At 34.6% G+C, this 26,488-nt stretch overlaps 1 protein-coding gene across 6 annotated transcripts in view; it reads right to left on the bottom strand.

Moving 5' to 3' along the window:
• Positions 1 to 25,449, bottom strand: part of Hexim (Hexamethylene bisacetamide inducible) — a 215,254-nt gene extending 189,805 nt beyond the window's left edge. For all 6 annotated transcript variants that reach the window (XR_011332944.1, XR_011332947.1, XR_011332946.1 and 3 more), the window contains exon 1: positions 24,151 to 25,449. Coding sequence is in view for 1 of the 6 variants with exons in the window: in XM_069830555.1 (XP_069686656.1) it covers positions 24,160 to 25,206 (1,047 nt within the window). In the remaining 5 variants the exon portion in view is untranslated. The remainder of the gene's footprint in view (positions 1 to 24,150) is intronic.
• Positions 25,450 to 26,488: the final 1,039 nt, after the last annotated feature.

Here is a 26,488-nt window from a genome sequence, read left to right as displayed (position 1 = left end):
TCAAGAACAAGAATTAATAAAGATCACTGGTCATATATGAAGAGCACCATTCGGAAATCCTGAATAAGTTGAGGGATACACCATGTACATCAACGAGTTCACTTCTTTTACGCACATGTCCAATATAACATCAACTGAACCACCTACCACTAAAACATTCAAATTTGAAAATTGTACTTTCAATAAGTGTTTCTTTTAAAATTATTCATGTTTATTTTTTATTTCATCATCGTTAATTAAAACGTTTGTTTATTTCATCATCTCTAATTAAAACTTTTCTAACACTTGTTTATATTATTTAGGTTATGTTTGTTATAGCTTCTGCTATATGATATTATGGATAGTCACGTATCACAGATTGTTTAATACTAAGATTTATTGAAAATCATCTGTCAAGTGACGTTGATTACTGGGATCCGGATGATTGAAGTGAAATGCAAATGTTTTAATAAAAATGAAACTGAATCAACAAAGCCTTCTTGACTAGTAACAGTCCACAGAGGTCAATGATGATTCCATAGTTGGCACAACTGATACCGGTAACAAGAAAACATAATCATAAAACACTACTGCCATCTAGCGTAATGCTGAGATGGTACAATAATACATTTGAAGACAGATGTATTTTCGTAAGCCAATTAATATTTTATTGTACTGGAGTACTTCGTTACTTCTAATCTTTATATACTTTCTTCTAATCGTGTAATAGTCAATTAAATCCCACTCGAGTTTTGATTTTCTCTAGATAAATCAAAACCTCTGTGAGATTACTGTTGATAAAATAATTTATGTGATGTAATACACGCAACGAAAGAAAGAAACCGTAAGAAATTTCATGTTAACATAAAGAAAGTATTATAACGAACTTTTATTAACATATGAATAATAATTAAAACTTGAGTAATAGCCAGCAGACAGCCTAGTTAAACACTGACTCTGTTCTGAACAATGTTTAAGTTAGTACAATGAGAATTAGAATAGGCCTACTTACAACAAGACGCATATTGCTGGTAACCTCATTTAAACTCAGAACTTTCATACATTAAGAGATGGCGTGCGCAGGGAAGTTCTAAAATTGTTAACTTCGCGATACTACGTGACGTGCCACCTTTAACAATAATTAAACATTGACTTGTTCTGACGCAACGTAACATAACCTAGGAAAATTAGTACACTTACAGCAAAACGCTTATTGCTGTTTATTTCTATTCGGAACTCAGTAACAGTGAAAACTGACGTCATAGCATTGTCTACTATCTACTACAGTGATTCTCAACAGGTGGGCCGCGACTCTTAAGGTCTGAAGAGCAGTTAATGGGGGACTGCAATCTTAATAATAATAATAATAATAATAATAATAATAATAATAATAATGGCTTTATTTAACCTGGCAGAGTTAAGGCCGTAGGGCCTTCTCTTATACTCGACCAGAATTAAAACTTGCTTACATAGTTGAACATACAACTGAATCGGATTTAAGAAATTACATAAGCATATGCAACAACATAACGTAATACTAGTTAGGTTTTCTGCAACCGTACACAACATATATAAAACTAATTTAAATTACAAACAAATATCGTGGTATACTGATCTACTTCAACGTCTTTCGTCGCTTTTCTAGAATATTTCTGTAGTGCTTGGGAAAAGTGGCATAAGTCAGTTCCAACAAACATTTTTTAATAATTTATTGACAACTTATGGAATATCTGCTCGCTTGGGAAAAGAGACATAAATCAGTTTCCACAAACAAACATCTGTTCGCTTGGGAAAAGAGACATAAATATTTCTCCCATTACAATAATTCATACAGAAGAAAATCAAATCGACATAAACCAGTGTGAAGACAGTTTTTTTCCTTCTCCTGTAAAATTAACATTTTTGACTTGTGCCACTTTTCCCGAGCACTACAGATTTCTTTTACAAAGAACTAACTTAACTATAAGCAGCAACTAAACAACTTATTACCGGTACTTCCAGAGCTTTAACAAGTGAGGTTCTAGCTCACCGCTAGAATTAAAGATTGCAAATGATATTTAGTTTTTGAATAAACCTTTTCTCTAAAGTCGTTCATATGATTAAGTATAATTCAATATAAACATACAATGTTAACACAGACACACAACTCATCGTCCGAATATGATATTTGACATACAGAAACGCAATAGTGGGTGTCGTTAAAATAAAACCTACTTTATTTACATATATAACACATTTTGCTGATTTTTACTTGGAGGATTTGGTGAAGAACTGTTTTCAGAACATGGGAGGAGTGTTTGTAGGAGGAAGAAGAATAAAGTGCATCAGATTTGCTGATGATTATGGCGTTGTTAGCAGGAAAGGAGATGATACTAAGGGATATGCTACTGGAGCTAAATGACAGCTGTGAGCAGTATGGGATGAAGATAAATGCAAATAAGACGAAAACCATGGTCATAGGAAGAAAAATAAAGAGGGTAAACTAGCGAATTCTAAATGAAACAGTAGCGCAAGTGGACAGCTTCAAATACTTGAGGTGTACTATAAGCAGTAACATGAGCTGCAGCCAGGAAGTCAAAAGGAGGATAGCAATTGCAAAGGAAGCTTTTAATAGAAAAAGGAGGACCTTCCGCGGACCTCTGGAAAAAGGACTAAGAAAAAGACTAGTAAAGTGTTTTGTGTCGAGTGTGGCATTGTATGGGGCAGAAACATGGACATTACGACGAAGTGAAGAGAAGCGACTAGAAGCATTTGAAATGTGCATATGGAGAAGAATGGAACGTGTGAAGTGGACAGACAGAATAAGAAATGAAGCTGTGTTGGAAAGAGTGGGTGAAGAAAGAATGATGCTGAAACTGATCAGGAAGAGGAAAAAGAATTTGTTGGGTCACTGACTGAGAAGGAACTTCCTACTGAAGGATGCACTGGAAGGAATGGTGAACAGGAAAAAAGTTCGGGGCAGAAGAAGATATCAGACGGTAGACGACATTCAGATATATATGAATCATATACGGAAACAAAGAGGAAGGTAGAAAATAGGAAAGATTGGAGAAAGCTGAGTTTGCAGTGAAAGACCTGCCCTTGGGTAGAACACTGAATGAATTTAAAATAACCTTATGTTAAAGCGTGTTAAATTATCCATAACCACAGTTTTTCTAACTTACAAACTCACATTTTCACATTCGAATTTCTCTACTTGCTGAAATTTCTGCTCCAGCGATCTTTTTTTTTTATTATTGGTTTATTTTACGACTTTTATCAACTGTTATGGTTATCTAGCGTCTGAGTGGGATGAAGGTGATTATGTCAGCGAAATAAGTCCAGGGTTCAACGCCGAAAGTTACTCAGCATTTGCTCTTAATGGGTTGAGAGAAGACCCCAGAGAAAACTTCAACCAGGTAACTTGTCCCAAGCAGGATTTTAACCCAAGGCCGCTCCGTTCAAGACACAATAATATGAAGATTGCCACTTTCAACGACACTTTCTTCACGTGCTTGCTGATTAAGAATCTTAGTAAGATGAATGAACTGTTACATAATTTAATCGCAACTGCTCAATACTAACTAGTGTACAGGTTACGGTCTACGTGCACTATTTCATTATTCCTTATATTGTATAATATAAAAATAAAGATCGTTACAGAAACTTTCAGAAAATCATTCATTTGTGTGATTCTGGAATAAGGGCTTGAAATAATCGCGTATGATTTCGAGAATAAAATGTGCTACACCGGAATAGCTCAAAGGTAAGGAGCTGGTCTCCTGAACCGATTCGGGAGTCAAATCTCGCTTGAGCCGACTACCTGATTTATTATAATATAATTTTAAAGCTATTCCCCAACTGTAAGGCGAAAGTCATTCATCCTTGACGAATTATAGGTCTCAACTCGCTATCACCAATTCCACAAACTCAAGACAACCCTGTAGCATCTACGGCGCCATTAAAAACAATCGATGAAAAACTAATGCATTTCACTTACGCATTTTCCAAATGAATTGACTTGTATTACTGTGCAGTGCATCATGGTCATTAGATAGGGATTCCGTCATTTTTTAATAGGATTACAATGTATTGTGTGTCATGGCAGCGATCTGTACAATAGAAACATCTATAACTACTTTCCTCATAATTTCAGTTCCCCAGTACCCTACTTTAAGTCTTTACAAAATGTAAGTGCATGTTATGCCTTCTTTGATTACTTACTTACTTACTTACAAATGGCTTTTAAGGAACCCGAAGGTTCATTGCCGCCCTCACATAAGCCCGCCATCCGTCCCTATTCTGAGCAAGATTAATCCAGTCTCTATCATCACATCCCACCTCCCTCAAATCCATTTTAATATTATCCTCCCATCTACGTCTCGGCCTCCCAAAAAGGTATTTTTCCTTCCGGTCTCCCAACTAACACTCTATATGCATTTCTTGATTCGCCCATACGTGCTACATGCCCTGCCCATCTCAAACGTCTGGATTTAATGTTCCTAATTATGTCAGGTGAAGAAACAATGCGTGCAGTTCTGCGTTGTGTAACTTTCTCCATTCTCCTGTAACTTCATCCCTCTTAGCCCCAAATATTTTCCTAAGCACCTTATTCTCAAACACCCTTAACCTATGTTCCTCTCTCAGAGTGAGAGTCAAGTTTCACAGCCATACGGAACAACCGGTAATATAACTGTTTTATAAATTCTAACTTTCAGATTTTTTGACAGCAGATTAGATGATAAAAGCTTCTCAACCGAATAATAACACGCATTTCCCATATTTATTTTGCGTTTAATTTCCTCCCGAGTGTCATTTATATTTGTTACTGTTGCTCCAAGATATTTGAATTTTTCCACCCCTTCAAAGGATAAATCTCCAATTTTTATATTTCCATTTCGTACAATATTCTGGTCACGAGACATAATCATATACTTTGTCTTTTCGGGATTTACTTCCAAACCGATCGCTTTACTTGCTTCAAGTAAAATTTCCGTGTTTTCCCTAATCGTTTGTGGATTTTCTCCTAACATATTCACGTCATCCGCATAGACAAGAAGCTGATGTAACCCGTTCAATTCTAAACCCTGCCTGTTATCCTGAACTTTCCTAATGGCATATTCTAAAGCGAAGTTAAAAAGTAAAAGTGATAGTGCATCTCCCTGCTTTAGCCCGGAGTGAATTGGAAAAGCATCAGATAGAAACTGACCTATACGGACTCTGCTGTATGTTTCACTTAACTAGTTTCTTGGGAATACCAAATTCAATAAGTATGTCATATAATACTTTCCTCTTAACCGAGTCATATGCCTTTTTGAAATCTATGAATAACTGATGTACTGTACCCTTATACTCCCATTTTTTCTCCATTATCTGTCGAATACAAAAAATCTGATCAATAGTCGATCTATTACGCCTAAAACCGCACTGATGATCCCCAATATTGATAGTATTATGAAATATGGAATACATTTGTGGGGTAATGCTAGTAAAATAAATAAGGTACTTATTCTACAAAAGAAGGCGGTAAGAATTATATCAGGGGCATCATTTGTCGCTCACTGCAGACCTTAGTTTATTCAGGAAACAATATTACCTGTAATAAACTATTATATTTCTGAGTGTTTGATTAAAATTAAACATTCGTTACCTGAATATTATACGGTTAAGAATCCACATAATTATTTCACAAGAAGTAATTATTTATTGGATAAGGCCAAGATTAGATTATCAAATAAATGGTACTGTAATGTGGCTATTGACCTATTTAACAAATTTATTGCCTAAAACAGCACATCAAGTAAATCCAGAAAGGTTTCATGCCTGTTTAGCCAATATGACTGGTTACTTGTAAATCGTTTTTATAATATACAAGAGTACCTGAATTCGAATATCTGTATACCATTCTAGTTCGATTGTTCATTGATGATATCTAAAACAATGTATCATTGTTATTGACTTATTGAAAATACAATACAAAACATATACGAGTAAATAGAACAATAAATAAGGATGATGATTATTTTACCTCTATTTCGATGCTTATTTTATCGTTATTTCGGTGAATATTTCATGGAAATATAAAAATTTTTATTAATATTTCGTGAAAATATCAGGATTCGGCATATAAAATTAATATTATGTACAGCAACGTGTAGGAATCCAGTTACTAATTTTAATGGTTACGAATTCATCTTTCAATATTATGAACATTAGGCCTAAATTACATTCTTTTTTCTTGAAAAGTAAGCCTACTTCCAAGCATTGCTTAACATCAGTTTACAGATGTTTTTAAAAAGTATTGAAAAGTATTCTGACCATTGTAAAGAGCACGACAAAGATTTACTTGAAAATAATTTTATGCTCGACCATGCCGAAATGTAGTAATTATACACCTGGTAGCAGACCTTTAATGCATGTCATTAAAGTACACCTACTCATTAAAGGTCAGGTCTTTCAGCCAATGACGACTCAGGTTACAACTGTTCAGCCAATGACAGGTCAGCTTTCTACAGTTATAAAACCGCAAGTATCGATTATTCTCGGATATGCAATCGAAAGAGAATTAGCGAAAAGTCACGGAGGCTGGAAATCCAATACTGTCACAGAAGGTTATGTTCTGTTACTATAATAATCAGCGTTAATTGTAAATAATATTCAAATAAATTCAATTTGTCATCTCGTTTTTCAATGTCTAATTTAATTTGAATGTTGTCTCTATAGGTTCTTATGGCCTAGCAAGGTCAATGTGGACATCTGTTCCTCCGAAAAAATCAATACTTTTGCGTCTGCGCACATCTCACAACATACGGGACATTGCTAAAAAATTAATAATATCAAGTTAGAAATATGGTCGAGCATAAAAAGTCGTATGAAACTCGCCTATAATGGTAATTAAGAAGCTCGTATGAAAATTATGAAACTCGCTTGCGCTCGTTTCATAAATATCCATACTCACTTCTTAATTACCTTCATTATAGGCTCGTTGCATAATGTACTATTATTGAATTGTAATAAGTGCCTATTTTGTATTTTTAGTGCCTATATGAATACCTAATTCAAGCATTTTACTGCCTTCTTGTCTGTCTATTTTTCATTTTTAGCGCCTAATGTCACAGCTTTAACCACAATTTTATTTATCTAAAAAAGAACTATTTTTCCCTTATCTTTGGGGTCGAGATAATTGCCAGTACTGCAACCGGAGGTTCACCGCTGTGGAATAACGGTTATCATGTCTGACCGTGAAAAGAGCGGGTCCAGGTTCAAATTCTGGTGAGACAAGTTACCTGGTTGTCACTGGCTACCACAAACGGCTCCCACAAAAATTGATAAGCCTATCGGGAAAAAGGTGGTTTGGTGTAGTGCTGGCGACATTAAACTTGTAGGTAGGTAGGTATGCAAAACGATAAATAAATATTTGGGATTCTGAGGTCACTTAAAATACGCCGACACGAGATAGAAATACTGTTTAGTAGAATGTGTTTGAGTCTAAAGAAAGCAGAAAACAGTACAACGTGGTCTGTTGTGACGAGAATCTATGCCCCCGCATAAATGTAAAGCATCATGTCACAAACACGTTCACGTCTGAGTATTTCTGATAAAGTAAATATTATTCAACGCTTTGAAAACGGCGCAAATATTAAGAATATTGTTGGAGAGTTTAAGGTAATATTTATTTATACATTTTGAATCTTGCGTACACTACTTTTAACACTTGGATATAAGTAATTGGAGGATGGTGTAATGAAGCACCGAAACAGCTGTAAGCCGCACAGACTTACATAATTAACACGAGTAAGTCCGCTAGTTAACCAATTACTTATTTATTCCTTTAGTTGTGAGATTATATTCATATGTATTAATTATTTTTTTTTTGGTTAATACTTGTATACTAGACTGTATTTTCCTGTTAGTGATTATGTATTCAGTCTCTTTTTTATTATATGTATATGTATTTTTTTTTGTATTATTATTTTAAAGTTAATACTGATTGTGTATATGTATTCAATCTCTCTTTTTTACTTTATTATGTTTATTATTATTATTTTTAAGTTAATATTTGTATACCGGTATGTATTTTTCCGTATGTGATTTGATCCTGGTTGAATGGAAGACAAGGCCTGATGGCCTTAACTCTGCCAAGGAAAATAAAACTATTATTATTTCTTTATCTATTTATATATTATATCTATTTCTTTCTTTATTTATAAACAGGTTGTTTGAAAAACAGTGTCGCATATTTTTATAGGAGGAAGCATACGTCTAAACTAGAAAAAAAAAGTTCCTATAAATATGTGTCCGGAAACAAATATCTGTTGAGATATGGGTCATGCTGTATGATGACCTATGACCGTCATTCGTTTAAAAACACAAAACAATGGTATGTTTTGAGAGTGGATAGCATCCCTCAACAGAAATAAACAGAGAATGCAGTAGTGAACAAAGGTCCAGGATACTATGTAGTCTATCATTTCACTTGCTTTAGTAAGTACGTACAGTATTCAAAGTTATATGGTGTATTCCTGTTTATGCACGACGGGGCACCATCCCATTTTCTACGCCTCGTGTGACAATACCTAACCCGGATGTTTAATGGGTGATGGATTGGTCGAGGATGTCCAGTAGCATGGCCTCCCCGATCACCTGATCCAAATCCTTTGGATTTCTGGCTATGGGGAAATTTAAAGACATTGGTGAATACCACACCCATCGACAACATACAAACGTTACAGGAGCGAGTATCTAATACATGTGAACAAATCCGACAAAAGCCAGGTATGGTCGCAAGAGTTCATGATTCACTGAGAAGAGCTCAAGCATGTGTAACAATGCGTGGTAACTACATAGAGCACCTTCTGTAGTGTCTATATAACAGACAGTGGGTATCATGGCTGACAATGGTCCATATCTCAACAGATATGTTTTCGGACACATGTTTTTAGGAACTTTTTTCTAGTTTCGACTAATGCTTCCTCCTGTGAAAATATGAGACACTTTTTTTAAAACACCCTGTATTTACCTAAATTTCTTTATTCCTTTATTTCTTTACCTTTTTTCTTTATCTATTTCTTTATTTATTTACCACATTCTTTCTTTATTTAGCTATCGATTTATTTATTATTGTATTTTATAGATAGATATATTCTAGGAAAATGAGATTAATTTGTATTAACGTTGTATCAGATTATTTTTTTTATGAATTAACAACTCTTAAATACCTATTCCCGTATGACTGATTTTTTGCTGTCATTATTCCTTGACTTTCATGATTTACGTCTACGATGTTTGCCAATTACAGGGGACTTGATCCGTGTGTTATATCGAAGTAAGTAAATATTGGCTTTCTCCTATATCGACGGAGCAGTATATTATATTGATAGGCTACTTTCTTTCTTTGTTACTCTGCTTAATCTTCCCTTTTCTCCAACTAACAGGTAGGGGAGTGAGATTCTTTAGCCTTTATATCGTATACAAGTCATTTCACAAATGAGGGCCTCCATGGTCATGGGATCGACATGACCCAGGACTACCGCAGAGACATCACAGGACAATCACAAGACAACAAACACCCAGTCAGAGAAGAAAATTTCTTCCATTGCCCACACCGGGAATCGAACCTCGGACCGCTTGGTTGGGAAGCTGGGAAGCGCGCACATTATCCACACAGCCACAACGGCGGATTATATTAATACAACAGTGGAAATTAAATTAACATTAAATTGCTTAGCCTTCAAAATAAACTAAATTTAATAATATTTCCTATCCACCGCTGTGGAGTAACGATTAGCACGTCTGACCGTGAAACGAGCGGGCCTGGGTTCAAATCCTGGTTGGGACAAGTTACCTGGTTGAGGTTTTTTTCCGGGGTTTTCCCTTAAATACTGGGTAACTTTCGGCGCTGGACTCTGGACTCAATTCGGTGGCATTATCACCTTCATTTCATTCAGATGCTAGATAACCATCGCAGTTGATATAGCGTCGTACATAGAACCAAATTGAAAAAAATATATTCCCTTCAAATTTTTAAATAGTCTTTGGTCTAAAAACGAATTTGTCTAATGTTCCGTTTTTTTTTTTAAGGAAAAAAGGTTTTAAACAGTAATATGATCGCTGACCATCAAGAAAGATTCAATAGAGGTTTCTAGCAGTTACTGTGACAATAGGCTAATTATCTAACTTACTTACTTACTTACTGGCTTTTAAGGAACCCGAGGTTCATTGCCGCCCTCACATAAGCCCGCCATTGGTCCCTATCCTGAGCAAGATTAATCCAGTCTCTATCATCATATTCCACCTACCTCAAATCCATTTTAATATTATCCTCCCATCTATGTCTCGGCCTCCCCAAAAGGTCTTTTTTCCTCCGGTCTCACAACTAACACTCTATATGCATTTCTAGATTCGCCCATACGTGCTACTTGCTCTGCCCATCTCAAACGTCTGGATTTAATGTTCCTAATTATGTCAGGTGAAGAAAACAATGTGTGCAGTTCTGTGTTGTGAAACTTTCTCCATTCTCCTGTAACTTCATCCCTTTTAGCCCCAAATATTTTCCTAAGCACCTTATTCTCAAACACCCTTAACCTATGTTCCTCTCTCAAAGTGAGAGTCCAAGTTTCACAACCATAAAGAACCGGTAATATAACTGTTTTATAAATTCTAACTTTCAGATTTTTTGACAGCAGACTAGATGACAAAAGCTTCTCAACCGAATAATAACAGGCATTTCCCACATTTATCCTGTGTTTAATTTCCTCCCCAGTATCATTTATATTTGTTAGTGTTGCTCGCAGGTATTTGAATTCTTTCACCTGTTCAAAAGATAAATTTCCAATTTTTATATTTCCATTTCGTGCAATATTCTGGTCACGAGACATAATCATACACTTTGTCTTTTCGGGATTTACTTCCAAACCTATGCTAATTATCTAAATAGTTCAATTAATTTATAATTAAATTCTGCCTCTCCCCAAGCGCCTTCATGGCATATAAAGGAGATATTTTTTCATTTTAAAATGTTTATTACATAACGTTTATCACAATATCAAACTCATACTTGTCGTATGAAACATTAATTTCTGAACCCTTATTATGATTCACCAAAGATATTTTAACTATAAAATATAGCGAAAATGGTAAATCGTTAGTATAAAACGTTGATCAGACATCAATGGCATCGTCGGTCAGTGACAGGTTGGGTTTCGTTTGTTCAGGTTTTTGGTACGTCTTACAAATACGTTTTCTGGTAAACATACAAAAAAACCTGAACAAATCAAACCTCTCAGTGATCCTTGATGATGTTCGCCATATGGATGTTTTTTACCGCATTACTACGAAAGTAGAAAAATGGATTACTCCTCCAGGTGGATCGAAGAATGATGTATTAAAGTTAATATTATAGTGATTGCTCCAGCAACTCTTGCCCTCCCCCATTCAGAATTTCTTTTTCTGATAGCTGGTGCGACTAAACACGATCTTCTCAGATTCCTCCGTAAAAATAAATAATATTCTGGCAACACAGAGCCCCTCTGCCCATAAACTAAGAATTCTCACGAAAATATTATGTTCATGTTCCTATTATTTTCGACACGTTCCATCAGCCTTCCTTCCAAAATAAAATTACTGCTTCTAAAATGCTCATCAGTTGCCATGATGAAATTATTCAAAGATTAGGAATATTCTACAGCAGTGGTTCCCAAACTTTTTGAAGGCGTGGCCTACTTTTCAGCGAGACTTCTGATTGCTACTCCCCCCCCCTCCCATTACCACACCGGTACTTAATCCCATTCAGAAATTCCTTTAAAATCGAAAACAATGATAACCTTACTAAAAAACAGTGAATACTATTCAAAGAACGACCAAAATAGAAGTATACGGTGCAACAATGACACGAAATACAGTATTACGTAAACACCATTTTCTTGTAGCTACTTCAAACTATTATCATCTTGCCGCTGCGATAATAGTTCAGTACTAGAGAGGAAAAACGACCGAGAAAGCGAGACTAACAGCGCCCGCAAAGCCGAAAACCCGCACGACAATGTTGCATTAGTGCAGTGTTCCGAGACTCGATATTGATGACTCCCGAAGTCAAGCAGCCTTGAATCGCCACAGTTGTTTATACCTGACTGAACTTTTATCTACTTTGACAACCTGTTATAATTATATGTATAAACAATCAAGTAGCCTATTTGAAACATCTCTACCTTTCAGTGTATAATAATCCGTTCCCCAGTCTTTATTTAATTACTAGGCCTTTATTAAAACGCTAGGAATTTTCTTTTCATATGTTTAAGATCAAGTGTGCAATCTCAAGTAAAAAGATGTTAGTGTTATGTTTTATGTTTCATAGAAATGCAAATTTATTTGAGAATTATTTTTTTTTTGTATTTACATAACCATAGGTAATATCATATAATAAAACCAGAACATTTTTATAACTAAGATACTGTTCTGTTTTGTCTTTTTGTCTCATTTAAACATTTATAATGCTATTTATTTCAATGATATATGTTATTCAAAGTTTTACGAAATCTTTCCACGCCGACCAAATGATATTTCGAGAATGATGAGCGAGATTCGAAGCGCACGAGAATGACGAGTTGAGACTCGAAGGAAAAATGCAACGAACACAGCGAGCGAGAGCGGCAGTTAGTTTTGTTAATCTCTGTTCAGTACAAATCGAAAACGATGCCTGAGCTTTCTGTTGCCCAAAGGATTAGTGGCTGATCATTAGCCTATAAAGAAACTTGACCCCACTAGACAAAAAGAACTCATGGAATTGAGACCCGGAATCCAAGAGGGGCCCAAGTCCATTACATCAAACTTTTGGGAAACTGAAAAAAATGTTTGCTGTTGCTACAAAATGCACTGACTAACTACATTTTTTTTCCCGTAAGTACATCTCCATTACATCTTTTCATAACCATGGCAACAAACTTCTACTAATTATTTTGCATGAGAAATAAATTTTCGAAGTGATTAAATATTGGGCCCCTCTTGGATTCCGGAGCCTTTACATACAAGTTTGCAGCCATATTGAGTGGTTTTGAAGGTTAATGTGTGGTATTTACAAACAATTATGTAAATGACAAGTAATCACTTTGATTTACAATACTTTTATTTGTTACACAATACACATTAACATGTTAATCGCCCTCAGAATCGGACAAGTTTTCTGCTGACTGCAGTGATTCTATGTAAGAGACTATGTCCTTTCTTAGATGATTTTTGATTGTGTCTCGAATTTTGACAGCCTTCACTGGACAGGGTTTTGTGTACAAAGGTACATCCGGCTTAGAATTTGGCTTAATTAATCTGAAGTAATCAAACAATATTTGACATTGTTCGTGAAACTGCAACCTCATTCTCATGAGTTTTACTGTAAGTAAAAACTTTGTACTCAGATATTTTGAATTTTTCTCCATTTTTTGTTGCTGTCTTTTTGAAATACTGAAGGAAGTGATTCTTTTAATCACGAAAGTCTTATCTTATGCTTATGCTATCAGCAGATGATTCGTTGTTTGAAGCTGAAGCCATTTAAAAAAAAAACTGATGTAGAACGCTCCTGCTGCCATCAAGGGACAAAATTCCGCAACTGCCTAATGGAGTACAAGAGAGGCCAAGTGCCTGGAGTTGGGTCTCTCTTTGGTTCCGATAGATATTTCACATCACTTTAGCATGGTTAAATGTTGGAGTTGGGCCTCTATTTTTGGTATACAGATTCCCAGTAAAGAAATCAATGCAATCGTGTATCTAACTCGATTTCGATATAAAATGGAGTTGGGCCCCTCTTGGATTCCGGGTCTCAATTCAGATACGTACATTACGACAAATATTGATTTCGTTTTTTCTGCGGATATGCAATTAAATTTGTATGATTAAAACAAAGTCTTTCCAATATTTGCCGGAAGAAACTCAAAGCGACAATTACACAATCCGTTTTTGAACGGTTGCGTTCAATTGACAGAAAAAACAAAAGATGAAACAATTCATTGAAATATGTATGTACTAATGGAAAGTTGAAACTAGACTTTTTCTCAGAGCGTAGAACAGATTTTGACCAAAGAATGTAAGATTTTTGCACAAGCATCTCCTAAATGTTTGATATTTTCAACCTCGTATTTCTGCATAATAAGTTTCTTGCCTACGTTTATCGTGAAAACAAAAGCAAAAAAATCCCCTTGAACTACATAATTATAAGATCACTCTATTTGTATCGAATACAGAGTTAATATTCGAAAAGCTACTTTCTGAAAAACGAGTACATTTGAAGGGTTCTGAGCCATAGTGGGCCAAGCGCCATTTATTAAAAATGGAGAAAACATGGGTAAAAATTAATATAATAATAATTTTATTTGAACGATAATAATAATAATAATAATAATAATAATAATAATAGTACACTTTTGGTTGGCACTCCCGATGAAGAAAAAGCTTGTGGCCGGGAGTGGAGTATTACATTGAATAATTAAAAAGTAATATTATAAGTTTAAGTCTACACTACACAAATTCCACAATTTGGACATCTGGCCGACATCTACGGCTGACCACTAGGATACAGAATACAAAGCAGAGGTTAAATTAAAAATCAAATATGATTGCGGAGAGAATACGGAACAATGATAAATTTAAAAAATAAAGTACAATTTGATTTCGGAGGAACATGAGATGAAAGTACATTGAAGAGTAATGAAATGAAGTAAAAAAAAATATTACGTAATATTATACAAGTGATTGTGTAAAATGGATAATGAATCTCTCAATACCATTAGACACATATTGTTAATGTAATTATTTTATTGTTTAATTTAAATAATTAAATATATGTAAGCAAGAGTAAAGTGATGAATATCAAAATAATAATATAAGAAGTACAAAGAAATTATATCAGGTAAAAGAAGATTCGGTTAACTAGAAAGTACAATGGCCGATGGCCCCTTTAAACAATAATAAAAATTAATTATTACCATAATTTAATGAAACATATGGCAAGTAATATAAAATATGCACATTAAAACTAAATGATATGTCAGTCTTCATTAAACTGTGATATTCACTTAACTTTAACCCTTGCTTTCACCGTTTTTAATAAATGGCACTTGGCCCACTATGGCTCTGAACCCTTCATTTATTACATTAATTATCTTTTACTATATAAATACTGAAACATTTTTTATATTTATGTTCAACGGTATTTATATGTTCCTAAATACAAAATAAATGTATGTAAATAAATTCATCTCGCGACCCCCACTTTGGGAACCACTGACCTACAGTAAGTACTGTTGCATTTTTATCGATTTTACTTTTGTTTATTTGCTACGCTTAGCGCTATTGCACACTTAAAGCGATAATGTAAATACGTTTTGATACTTTCATATGCACTGGCAAGTGGGAAAAGGTTGTGATTCATTTTAAAGGTGATATTTCGCTTTACGACGACGGTCTGGAACCGAACCTGCTGTAGTAATTGTGGACAAAATGAACGTCCTTAGTTCCAGGAAGTATTCGAAGCATTCAACCCTTACCGCCTACTGTAAATATCAGTGAACAAAAGGCGACCCTTCTATATTGTAAAAATCACAGAAAATTGATCTGCCTCCAGATGGCGGAGTGAGATAAGAACGTTACAGTTCGTCTCAAACTGTAGGAAAGTATGCCGGTATTCTGAATTCACAATCAGAACTCATGTAACATACTAGAACACACTTACTGATACTGATATCTGTCAGCCAACTTTACAATTCATAGTTATGGTGGACCTTTACATTTCTGTTTTTCGAACCACCATCCCTTTAAAATAATACCCCCATATCACCCTTTACTTACTTACTGGCTTTTAAGGAACCCGGAGGTTCATTGCCGCCCTCACATAAGCCCGCCATTGGTCCCTATCCTGAGCAAGATTAATCCAGCCTCTATCATCATAGCCCACCTCCCTCAAATCCATTTTAATATTACCTTCCCATCTACGTCTCGGCCTCCCCAAAGGTCTTTTTCCCTCAGGCCTCCCAACTAACACTCTATATGCATTTCTGGATTCGCCCATACGTGCTACATGCCCTGCCCATCTCAAACGTCTGGATTTAATGTTCCTAATTATGCCAGGTGAAGAATACAATGCGTGCAGTTCTGTGTTGCGTAACTTTCTCCATTCTCCTGTAACTTCATCCCTCTTAGCCCCAAATATTTTTCTAAGCACTTTATTCTCAGACATCCTTAACCTATGTTCCTCTCTCAAAGTGAGAGTCCAAGTTTCACAACCATAAAGAACAACCGGTAATATAACTGTTTTATAAATTCTAACTTTCAGATTTTTTGACAACAGACTGGATGATAAAATCTTCTCAACCGAATAATAACAGGCATTTCCCATATTTATTCTGCGTTTAATTTCCTCCCGAGTATCATTTATATTTTTTACTGTTGCTCCCAGGTATTTGAATTTTTCCACCTCTTCAAAGAATAAATTTCCAAGTTTTATATTTCTATTTCGTACAATATTCTCGTCACGAGACATAATCATATACTTTGTCTTTTCGGGATTTACTTCCACACCTATTTCTTTACTTGCTTCCAATAAAATTCCCGTATTTTCCCTAATTGTTTGTGGATTTTCTCCTGACATATTCACATCATCCGCATAGACAAGCAGCTGATGTAACCCGTTCAATTCCAAATCCTCTCTGTTATCCTGGACTTTCCTAATGGCATACTCTAGAGCAAAGTTAAAAAGTAAAGGTGATAGTGCATCTCCTTGCTTTAGCCCACAGTGAATTGAAAACGATTTGACAGAAACTGACCTATACGAACTCTGTTGTACGTTTCACTGAGACACGTTTTAATTAATCGAACTAGTTTCTTGGGAGTACCAAATTCAATAAGGATATCATATAAAACTTCTCTCCTAACCGAGTCATATGCCTTTTTGAAATCTATTCTATCTCTATTTATTTACGTATTTATCGCTTTCTCCTCGCTTCACTCCTAAATCTCCTTTTATTGCCTCTTTTCGTGAATTTATATCTATAATATTCCTACAGTTATAGTACCGTCATTTCCCATAACTATTGTCCACGATACAACTATTCAAATTTTATATTCCATAACGTAGTACCTCGTTTATCTATGTTTTTGCTGTACTGTAATTTGAAGTCAAGTCACTGAAGCTATCTACGAACGGTCTATGTTATTTGTACAATGTTCTTTGAATGATTGTATCGTGGATCATAGTTGTGTTCCAGGACCAGTTGTGGGAAATGACGGTACTCCTGAGAACATACTTTTAAAATATCGTAGGAATATTCTTCGGAAACGCAACTCTTTTCGGCTATTTTAAGTGTACTTAATTATGTAGAAAACTGCATATTTCGGAGAAAAATTAAACACATTTGTTTATAAGAAAACGCTTCCTTTTATTGATTTGTCCTTTTTAAACTGTAATTTAATGAAAAGGGTGACTTCTTTGTCAGCAATAACTGTTGGAAGATAAATCGTCCTGGTAATCCTACTCTTTTCGTGGTCTTCATTGGTCATGAATATTTGCACCATATAAATAGTACATTATGTAACGAGCCTATAATGATAGTAATTAAGAAGCGAGTATGGATGTTTATGAAACGAGCGCAAGCGAGTTTCATAATTTTCATACGAGCTTCTTAATTACCATTATAGGCGAGTTTCATACGACTGTTTATGCTCGATCATATTTCTAACTTGAAATTATTCAGATGTATACATTTTATTTGTATCTGACAAGATCGGAAGTGACCTTGTTCTAGGTCGTGAATTGTGAGATGTGCGCAGACGCGAAAGTATTGATTTTTTCCGAGGAACAATAATGTCATTGACCTTGATGTAATCCGTTAAACTTGGTATAACCTTGATTATTGAATTCGAAATTGAAAAACGAGATGACAAATTGAATTTATTTGAATATTATTTACAATTAACGCTAATTATTATAGTAACAGAATATAACCTTCTGCGACAGTATTGGATTTCCAGCCTCTGTGACTTTTCGCTAATTCTCTTTCGATTGCATATCCGAGAATAATCGATACTTGCGGTTTTATAACGGTACAAAGCTGACTTGTCATTGGCTGAACACCTGTAAACTGAGTTGTCATTGGGTGAAAACACCTGTACTTTAATGAGTTGGTGTACTTTAATGACATGCATTAAAGGACTGCTACCAGGTGTATAATTACTACATTTCGGCATGGTCGAGCATAAACATTTTTAAACGACAGACGAAGCGCACTGAAAAGTAATGGGAATAGAGAACAAGGTAAATTTATTTAGCATGATCTTTATCATAAATTGTAAATGCATATTGTTTCAGCAAACTTAATAAATCTACGTACACATACATGCACATTTCATTATTTGTTTTTGCACACGTGTGAAAAAAAGTTCTCACAAAATAATCACTTGCATAATAAAAGTAGGCTAGTAACTAAATAAAGGCTACGTAATTTGAACTATCGGCGCACTTTTAATGCCTGATTTAACACGTACTACTCTGTTTTTCGTTAAATTTATTAACATTATGCCATTGTAAGACAGGTAAAACTTACGCAGAAAACAAAGAAGACGGTTTGTGACTTGTTTTTAGTGGACAGAACCATATGATTATGGCCTCAAGCGTTTGCAGAGTACGAGATTGTAATGCATGCACAACTAACCTCAGCTCTTGCGTTTGTTTGTGTTTCTATGGCAACCCTATAGAAAATTGTCCCGTCTCAAACATTTACACGTGCTATTACTTTGCTAGCTTTCAGCGAGCGGTCATTTCTCGAAAAAAAAAATTAATATAGCGTGTATATACACAGTGAAGAATAAGTATGGAATATTGCTAATAACTTATTAAATTTTAATTTTACAAAAGAAAGTTTTATATAAAAACTGTAGGATATAAACCATACAATATTATGCCAGTGTTCAAAAAAAGTTATTCAGGCACATTATGACAGTAAACTTAATTTTTTTTAATGGCACCCTATATTGCTATAAAGCAAATGTAAGAATATTATGGAACGAATAAATCTATCTATCTATCTATCTAACAAACAAGTCATCTATGAGCCTTGTTGTCAGCATCTTGGAGCACAATACCACATCACACATTGGACAGTTTTTGGACTCATGTTCGGTACCCGTGGCACGATACGAGAAACTTTAAATCAACTTAAACAATTTAAAATTTCTGATGCAACGATTGATGCCATAGGATCACATGTGTTAAAATCATCCTTAGCTATAATTAGTAATCACTTGTACCCAACAAACATTTATTGTAAATGATTTCCTATGTTTTCGTATCATTTATCTTAATGTTTTCTTTTTCCTTTCAAATTGTCACACAATTGGTTTTAATAATTATTCTTTATGAATTGATTAGTAGGCCGACCTATTCGAAACCTTACTTAGAGCGGCTTTTTTGTAAAAAAATATTATCATTTCTATCTATCTATCTATCTATCTATCTATCTATCTATCTATCTATCTATCTATAATTTACACATTCCGAATCTCCATTAAATTTTACGCATGAATGTATAGAAATGTTACTTATTTTCCCGTTTCATGTCTCTTAAATACTTATTAAACTTGTTTCGTGGACTTCAAATTTGAGGCAAATAAATACTGTATGTAAAATCATGTTGAATAGATCATAAAACTAAACAAAACACTGTGACTAACCAAACTATCATAAATCCTCAAAATGAGAACCATTCACAGTCAAACACCATCCTAGTCTACCATTCACAGTCAAACACCATCCTAGTCTAACATGAAAATAGTCCATTGTCTTCCTCACAGCTGTATGACTGATCTGTTCCATCTCATTTTTATTTATTTAACTAGCTAGCTAGTGAGTATAAATTAAAATTATAAAACAAAAATGTTTCTAGCCACTACCATAAGAGCCATGCTCGTGTACAGTGCGGTCTTAGCCAGTAATATAACAAAATTTACATATCTACAATGGCCTATTTTCTTGATAGACTGGGATACTGTTTGGCTGTGGATGGTTCTCATTTTGAGCAACTGTGATAAAGTTTGGTTAGTCATAATGTTTTGTTTAGTTTCATGGCCTACTCAACATGATTTTACATACTTAACTCAAATTTGAAGTCCACGAAACAAGTTTAATAAATAGTTAAGAGACAAGAAACAGGACAATGGGTAAACTTTCTACGCATTCTTACGTAAAATTTAGAGTAAATTCATAATACGTAAATTTTAATACAGGGTGCCATTTAAAAAATGAAGTTTACTTTCACATCATCTATGCCTGAATAACTGACTTTTTTCTAACATTGGCATAATATTGTATGGTTTAGGCCTATATCCAACAGTTTTTCTATAAAACTTTTTTTTTTGCAAAATTAAAATTGAAGAAGTTATTAGCAATATTCCAGACTTATTCTTCACCCTGTATATCACGAAGTGTATTTGTTATAATAATATTCTATCGAGCGTGTTAGCTCAGACCCTTGCATTTGAGACACGAAACCTGATTGAGGTTTTTCCGTGGTTCCCTCAATCTATTATACTATACAGGGTGGATGGTAACATCTGCACCAAAATGATTTTTTTTTTTATTTTATTGGGTTATTTTACGACGCTGTATCAACATCTAGGTTGCACCAAAATGAAAATGGTAATAGATCACGAGGAGAGATTTTAAAAATCTAAACAAGCTTTTTTTTTTCGAACATTCACTGTTTTAGAGGAAATCGTTATGTTTCTATGAATCATTTGGCAACATCACGGCTACTACAATAACTCTACCAAGCATGGCTTGCACTCCTTACCTTCCCCTCCCCCTCTGCTGTACTCAGTCGGTGTGTTGCAAGATTTATTTTAAAGATTTTCGCAATTAATTTAAATTCATGGCTAAATGGTTTGATATGCAAAAAACGATTCAAGCCATCGCTTTAAAAATTATTTTTACCTATCTGCTTGTATAAAATTCAGCCATTTCTCTCGGGCCATTACCGCAATAAAGAGCTGCAAAATTGGGCAATGAGTATTTCCCCCCCCCCCTGCTTAACGGTACTTCATCGAAGGTAAAGTGTAATAAAAGTTTTGTTATGGCTATTCAACATGTAGAATCACCTTTTAAATTTTGGTGCATCGGTTCTCTTCTACCCTATACATTTCCAGTAATAACGGCAAATGCCCGGTTGATACCCAATTCCCACGAAAAGCATATCCATAACACTTCCACAATAGTATATTTCATTAATCCGCCATCGTAATAGTTTAAACATTGTTCACGAGACGTCTCTCAAGTACAGTTTCTTTAGCCACTGGCGTAGCTCAGACGGTTAAGGCGCTTGCCTCCCGATCAGGAGTTGCGCTCGGGCGCGGGTTCAATTCCCGCTTGGGCTCATTACATATTTCGGTTTTTTCCGAGGTCTTCCCCAACCGTAACGCAAATGTCAGGTAATCTATGGCGTATCGGTCTCATCTCGCCATCACCAATTCCCTCAACACTAAATAACCTCGTAGTTCATACAATGTAGTTAAATAACCAAGTAAAAAAAAAAAAAGGCGAGCATTTAATTGTTTAACTTTGTGTTCGTGAAACTGAATTGAAATTAAATAGGGAATAAACAATAGGACAGCAATAATTATGTACTGAATACTGTAAATTTCTAAGTGCCATACTTGATGAATTCAAGGTTCGCTGGTTCAAATCCAGCGGAAGACTACACATTTTTTAAACTGAGCTGGGAGAAATGTATTGTACGTATACTTACAGCACATTAAAAAAAACATTTCTGACGAGAGGATTTCTGACAAAATTCATCATTTTTTTTTTTCGTCCACATTTAAGTTCGATCCATACGACTGCTGTGCGTGGATGTCCTAACCTCCCACCTACAATCCATCCATCTACAACATAACTTACTTCACGAAACTTTGTATTTACTTCATATATCACCACCTTCCAATCATAATAAACTGTTTAAAATTGCAATAACATATTCTAATCGCCGTTTTAGGAAATAATTTCAACTTCCAACACAACTGATTACCATGTGCTCTACCTGCAAAATTTTACGATTATTTCATGAAGCATCGTTTCTGCTGGCCCTGCTCTACCATATAAAATATGGGCGGATGATACAGAAGCAATTTCCTAATCAATTCACTATTAGGTCACATGATTACAGTAACAGTTATATTAAGGTTTATATTTTGAGGTGATAGTTGTGGAATGTTGGAAGGGCAAAGGATGTTAGAGAGATAAAAAAATTAATTTGTGTAGGCAACAGCCTCCATAAAACTTCTCTCCTCTTACTTTTGATGATATTTTGTAAATAAAAGGTACTTTTAAGGTATAAATATGTACTATTTAACCATCTACACGAGCAATGGGCAAACTAAGGTCCTTACGGAGGTACATAACATAGAATAAGAAATTATTAGATTAGAACTTAGTTGGTAGATCTAGCAATCATGATGCATGTGTTGCAGATGTGATCACTAAAAAAAAAGGTATGTGTTATCAAACAAAGGAAAACTCTGGCATCATTTTATTCACGTTTTGTGTTGTGTAGTTAACAAAGTTTGCACTGTATCCATTTTCTTGTATGCATTAGAATTCATCATTCACCAAGTAAACAGAATGTTATTCAAGACCTTTGCAATTTAAATCAGGGTTAAAATAATATAATATAACACTAATACTCTGTCTGACCTAGACCATATGCTCTTATGCTTACTGGGTATTTTAGTTTTCTGGTGTTGATAATCACGTCCTTAGGACCTTGCTTGCCACCATTGTTTATGTTAGGTTTTCAACATCTTGCTACCAGGAGTTCGAGTTTTACTGGATAGTGATTTTATTGACCGTTAAGTTTATTATACATTCATTGGATGTGTTTCTGTAAGAAATATCTAACATGACAGACTGAGAAAAAAGTTCATAAACATGCAATGAAAAAAAAAAAAAACAGACACAAGGTTTTCATGTGTTGTGTATAAAGGATTGTACAAGCCTTAAAATGCTTACAATACATTCACATTAAAACAAGTTTTGAATTGGAAGATAAGCTTTTTTAATGGGAAAAATAGTAACTATCAGGTATCTTTAAGTGAAATGATATAAATTCATGGGAAACAATGTTGTGGAATAATACAAAAATAGGCCAACATAGTTCAATCTTATTAGAAGATAAGTATTATGTAATGACAACAAAACTGCCTATGTTAGTGCGTTTATTTACACTAAATATGCATTCAATAATGGATGAAAAATAAACTTGTCCAACATATCAGGATATACAATTGGTATTAGCATTAGATCAGGGGTTTCATTCACAATACCAACCAGTGAAATGCAATGTGATTTGGTTATTAGTAGCAGTCTAAAATGTCTTTTTCCCTATGAGAAGAAAAACTTGAACTTTTACATTAAAGGTATTCTACACATTTTCTACACTCACTTAGTAAAACAGTCATTTTGCTTTGACACATCCAGTGCATTAGAGATTACTGTTTAACACAAAACAAAAATGAGTACCTAGATACCTATTCTTATGTGTGTACCAATCCTACAAAACAATTTTTCTTATGCGGACCAATTTCAAAATTGCTCCCAGTTAAGATACAGTGAAGACAGGTTAGTAAGAAGGACAACGCTAGTAACATGGTGATATCGCATGTAGGTATAAGCACTCATTCAAACGTTTATATTCAATGTTCTCTTGTTTAGCTGCATAAAATAGTTCTACTGCTGTCACATCTACGTCCCATTATCACACAATCCTTACCACCATGCAAGAAGATATCTTACATGATATCATATTATATAACATACATGCCTTTCGTGTCAATACATGTAGGGTACAATAAGCACTGCCCTATACAAATCCTGCAAATGCTGGGAGTTATGTTACAACCTATAGAATATGTAATTTTATATATTACAATATATAATTTAATGGTTATTAAAAACTCCATTTTAATCATTTAAGAAACATCTTAAAAATTTTTATTACAATTTTCATTTTCTACGTTATGCATTCGTTTTCCAAAAAGTTGCGTGTAAAAATATACAGTAATTTTAAGTGATATTTTACAGGAAGATATTAGGATGTATACAATGGAGTTTTCAGCAAACCTTAAATTAAAGAGAAAGTTCAATGCTTCTAAAATAAGCCTACCCACCAACACAGCTTACTCCACTTCTGCACTGTTTGTGTCACAAGTTCTCAAAAGAGTGTTTTTATTCTCACTCTCATTGGCTGAACCCGTCTCTCCATCCGAACTATCGCTCGAATCACTTGCAGAGCTGCACGTACTATCACTTTCCGAATCAACCGACGAAGACACCGTGTCTCTGTGTGATGCTCTGTCGCCTTGATCGAAAGATTGACGCAAACACTCGTTTTCAAGACGCAACTGTTCATTTTCCTTTAATAATCTATTCACCTCCTGCTGCACCATCTGTATTTTATGAGAGGTTTCCTCATCCACTTGCATTTCTCCTTTCTCGATATCTGCATCAATATCATTAATCGGTCCTGTGATCGCTACAGTTTGGGGCTTTTGCAACCTTTTTTCTAACATATCAACTTTTTCTTCGAGCTGTAAGTATTCCTGAATGAGTTGAGATTTTGTCATTTGATTCAACCTTTCTGCGTGTAAATCCTCATATGCGTTTGAGAATTCCTTAGTTAAGAATTCTTCCTCATCCTCTGGAGAAGAATAAAAATATTCATCCTCAGAATCGACACTGAGGCTAGAATCGCGGGCACGGGATGGTCTTTGAAAAACTGAAGCATTTGTTCTAAGTCTATCCGAATTTGTTTTCACTGCTTTCAATTGAACGTCTATGTCTTGCAAATCATTATGATCTTCCATCAAAAACTGTGTGGTATTGTAAGGAGCAACGGGCTGCCCATGTGCGAACATTTGCGCTCTAACTGTATTAGCTCGTTTAGTTTCATTGTCATCTCGTTGCCTACGTTCTTGCCACGAAAGTTTGCTATAAGGCTTAAGATTACGACGTTTCGATTTTCCACGGCGCGTTTTCCTTCTTTTCCGATATCTGATAACATCATCACACGGAACGTTATTCCCGCCCTTGTTTTTATTCGTACTCTCCATTTCGCCACCAGATGGCTGTTGAATGTTATATGTTTGTGCACGACATTTTACGTCATCTCGGTCGCCAGTTCCAACGGATTCACAATTATCAATAGGCGTTACACTACCCGACATGTTTATAATTTTAGTTATTATATATGTTTATCCACTTTCTAATTCACTTCACATATCGTAAAAACCTCTTACAAGCATAAAACACGAACACATACGCATTAAACTCTTCACTGCAAATGTCCAATCGCCATTTTCTATTCCTTGTACGAACACGGACAGCACAGCAAAACGCAGCGAACACAGCTAACAGCAACGCCAACTATAGAGTCAACCGTCGTACTTTGCCAGATATCGCTTGTGAAAGACCAATGAAACTATTCACCGCCACCAGAGTGTGCGCAATATCGCGCAATATCCATTCCATGGCCAACCTAGAACCACATTTTATTATGATATTTGTCATCCAAAGACAAATAATTGGAATCGTAGGAAGAACATTTAAATAAACGTCCAAAGTTTTAGAATTACTGTACATCGGATTTATAGCATGTTTTTAATTAAAACTGTAATAAGTAACAATCTTTGTTCACATATGAATTATTTATTACGCGTGAGACATAATTAAGCGGGAAACACGAATTGAATAATATATTATATTCATTTTTCTATATACACTTTTTCACTTAAATACCACTGATTAAATTTCCAACTTCTTTACTGCATTAATATTTAGGATTTACCTAATAATGAAGAACAAGACTTCGAAACTAGTCAGCTAAGGTAAATCCTAAATGTTAACACAGTAAAGAAGTTGGAAACTGAATCAGTAATATTTTATCTAATAATACAACTCTAGAACGTATAATATTATGCAAATGTTCCATACTTCGAAATCAAAAGTAAAAGTGAAATGAAAGTAGCAAGTCAATGACCACTGACTACCAATTTAAAATAATAATTTTCACTTTTCATGTATCAATAATGAAAAGAAAAATATCGGTACTGCATGATTTGCTTTTTATTGTAAGCTATTACAATATAAAAATCTCAATTTCTTGTTAAAATATTACAACAAAATATGTCTTGTAATAAACTGCTACTTTTCATGTCATCTACACACTCACACTTTTTATACTGTGCACTCACAGGCCAAAAAAATAATAGAAATATTTTTGTTAGTTAACAAAACCTGCATAATATGGCTTGAGAAATACAATTTATATCTATTAAAATAAAATGTACTTGACTGCTTTAAGGCTGTACAAAGGACTTAGCTGATTTTGGAACTGAAGTGTTTGCCATTTTTATTTTTTTATACAAATGCAAATACAGTTAAGTCTTGGATTTAGACTACGGAATTAAACATAATTTTAAAGTTTGAAGAATTTTATTACCCTATTAA

The sequence above is a fragment of the Periplaneta americana genome, chromosome 7, assembly GCF_040183065.1.
Source record: "Periplaneta americana isolate PAMFEO1 chromosome 7, P.americana_PAMFEO1_priV1, whole genome shotgun sequence".
In the NCBI taxonomy this organism is placed as follows: Eukaryota; Metazoa; Arthropoda; class Insecta; order Blattodea; family Blattidae; genus Periplaneta; species Periplaneta americana.
The sequence above is the reverse complement of the archived record's forward strand: the minus strand, read 5'-3'. Positions and strand labels throughout refer to the sequence as shown.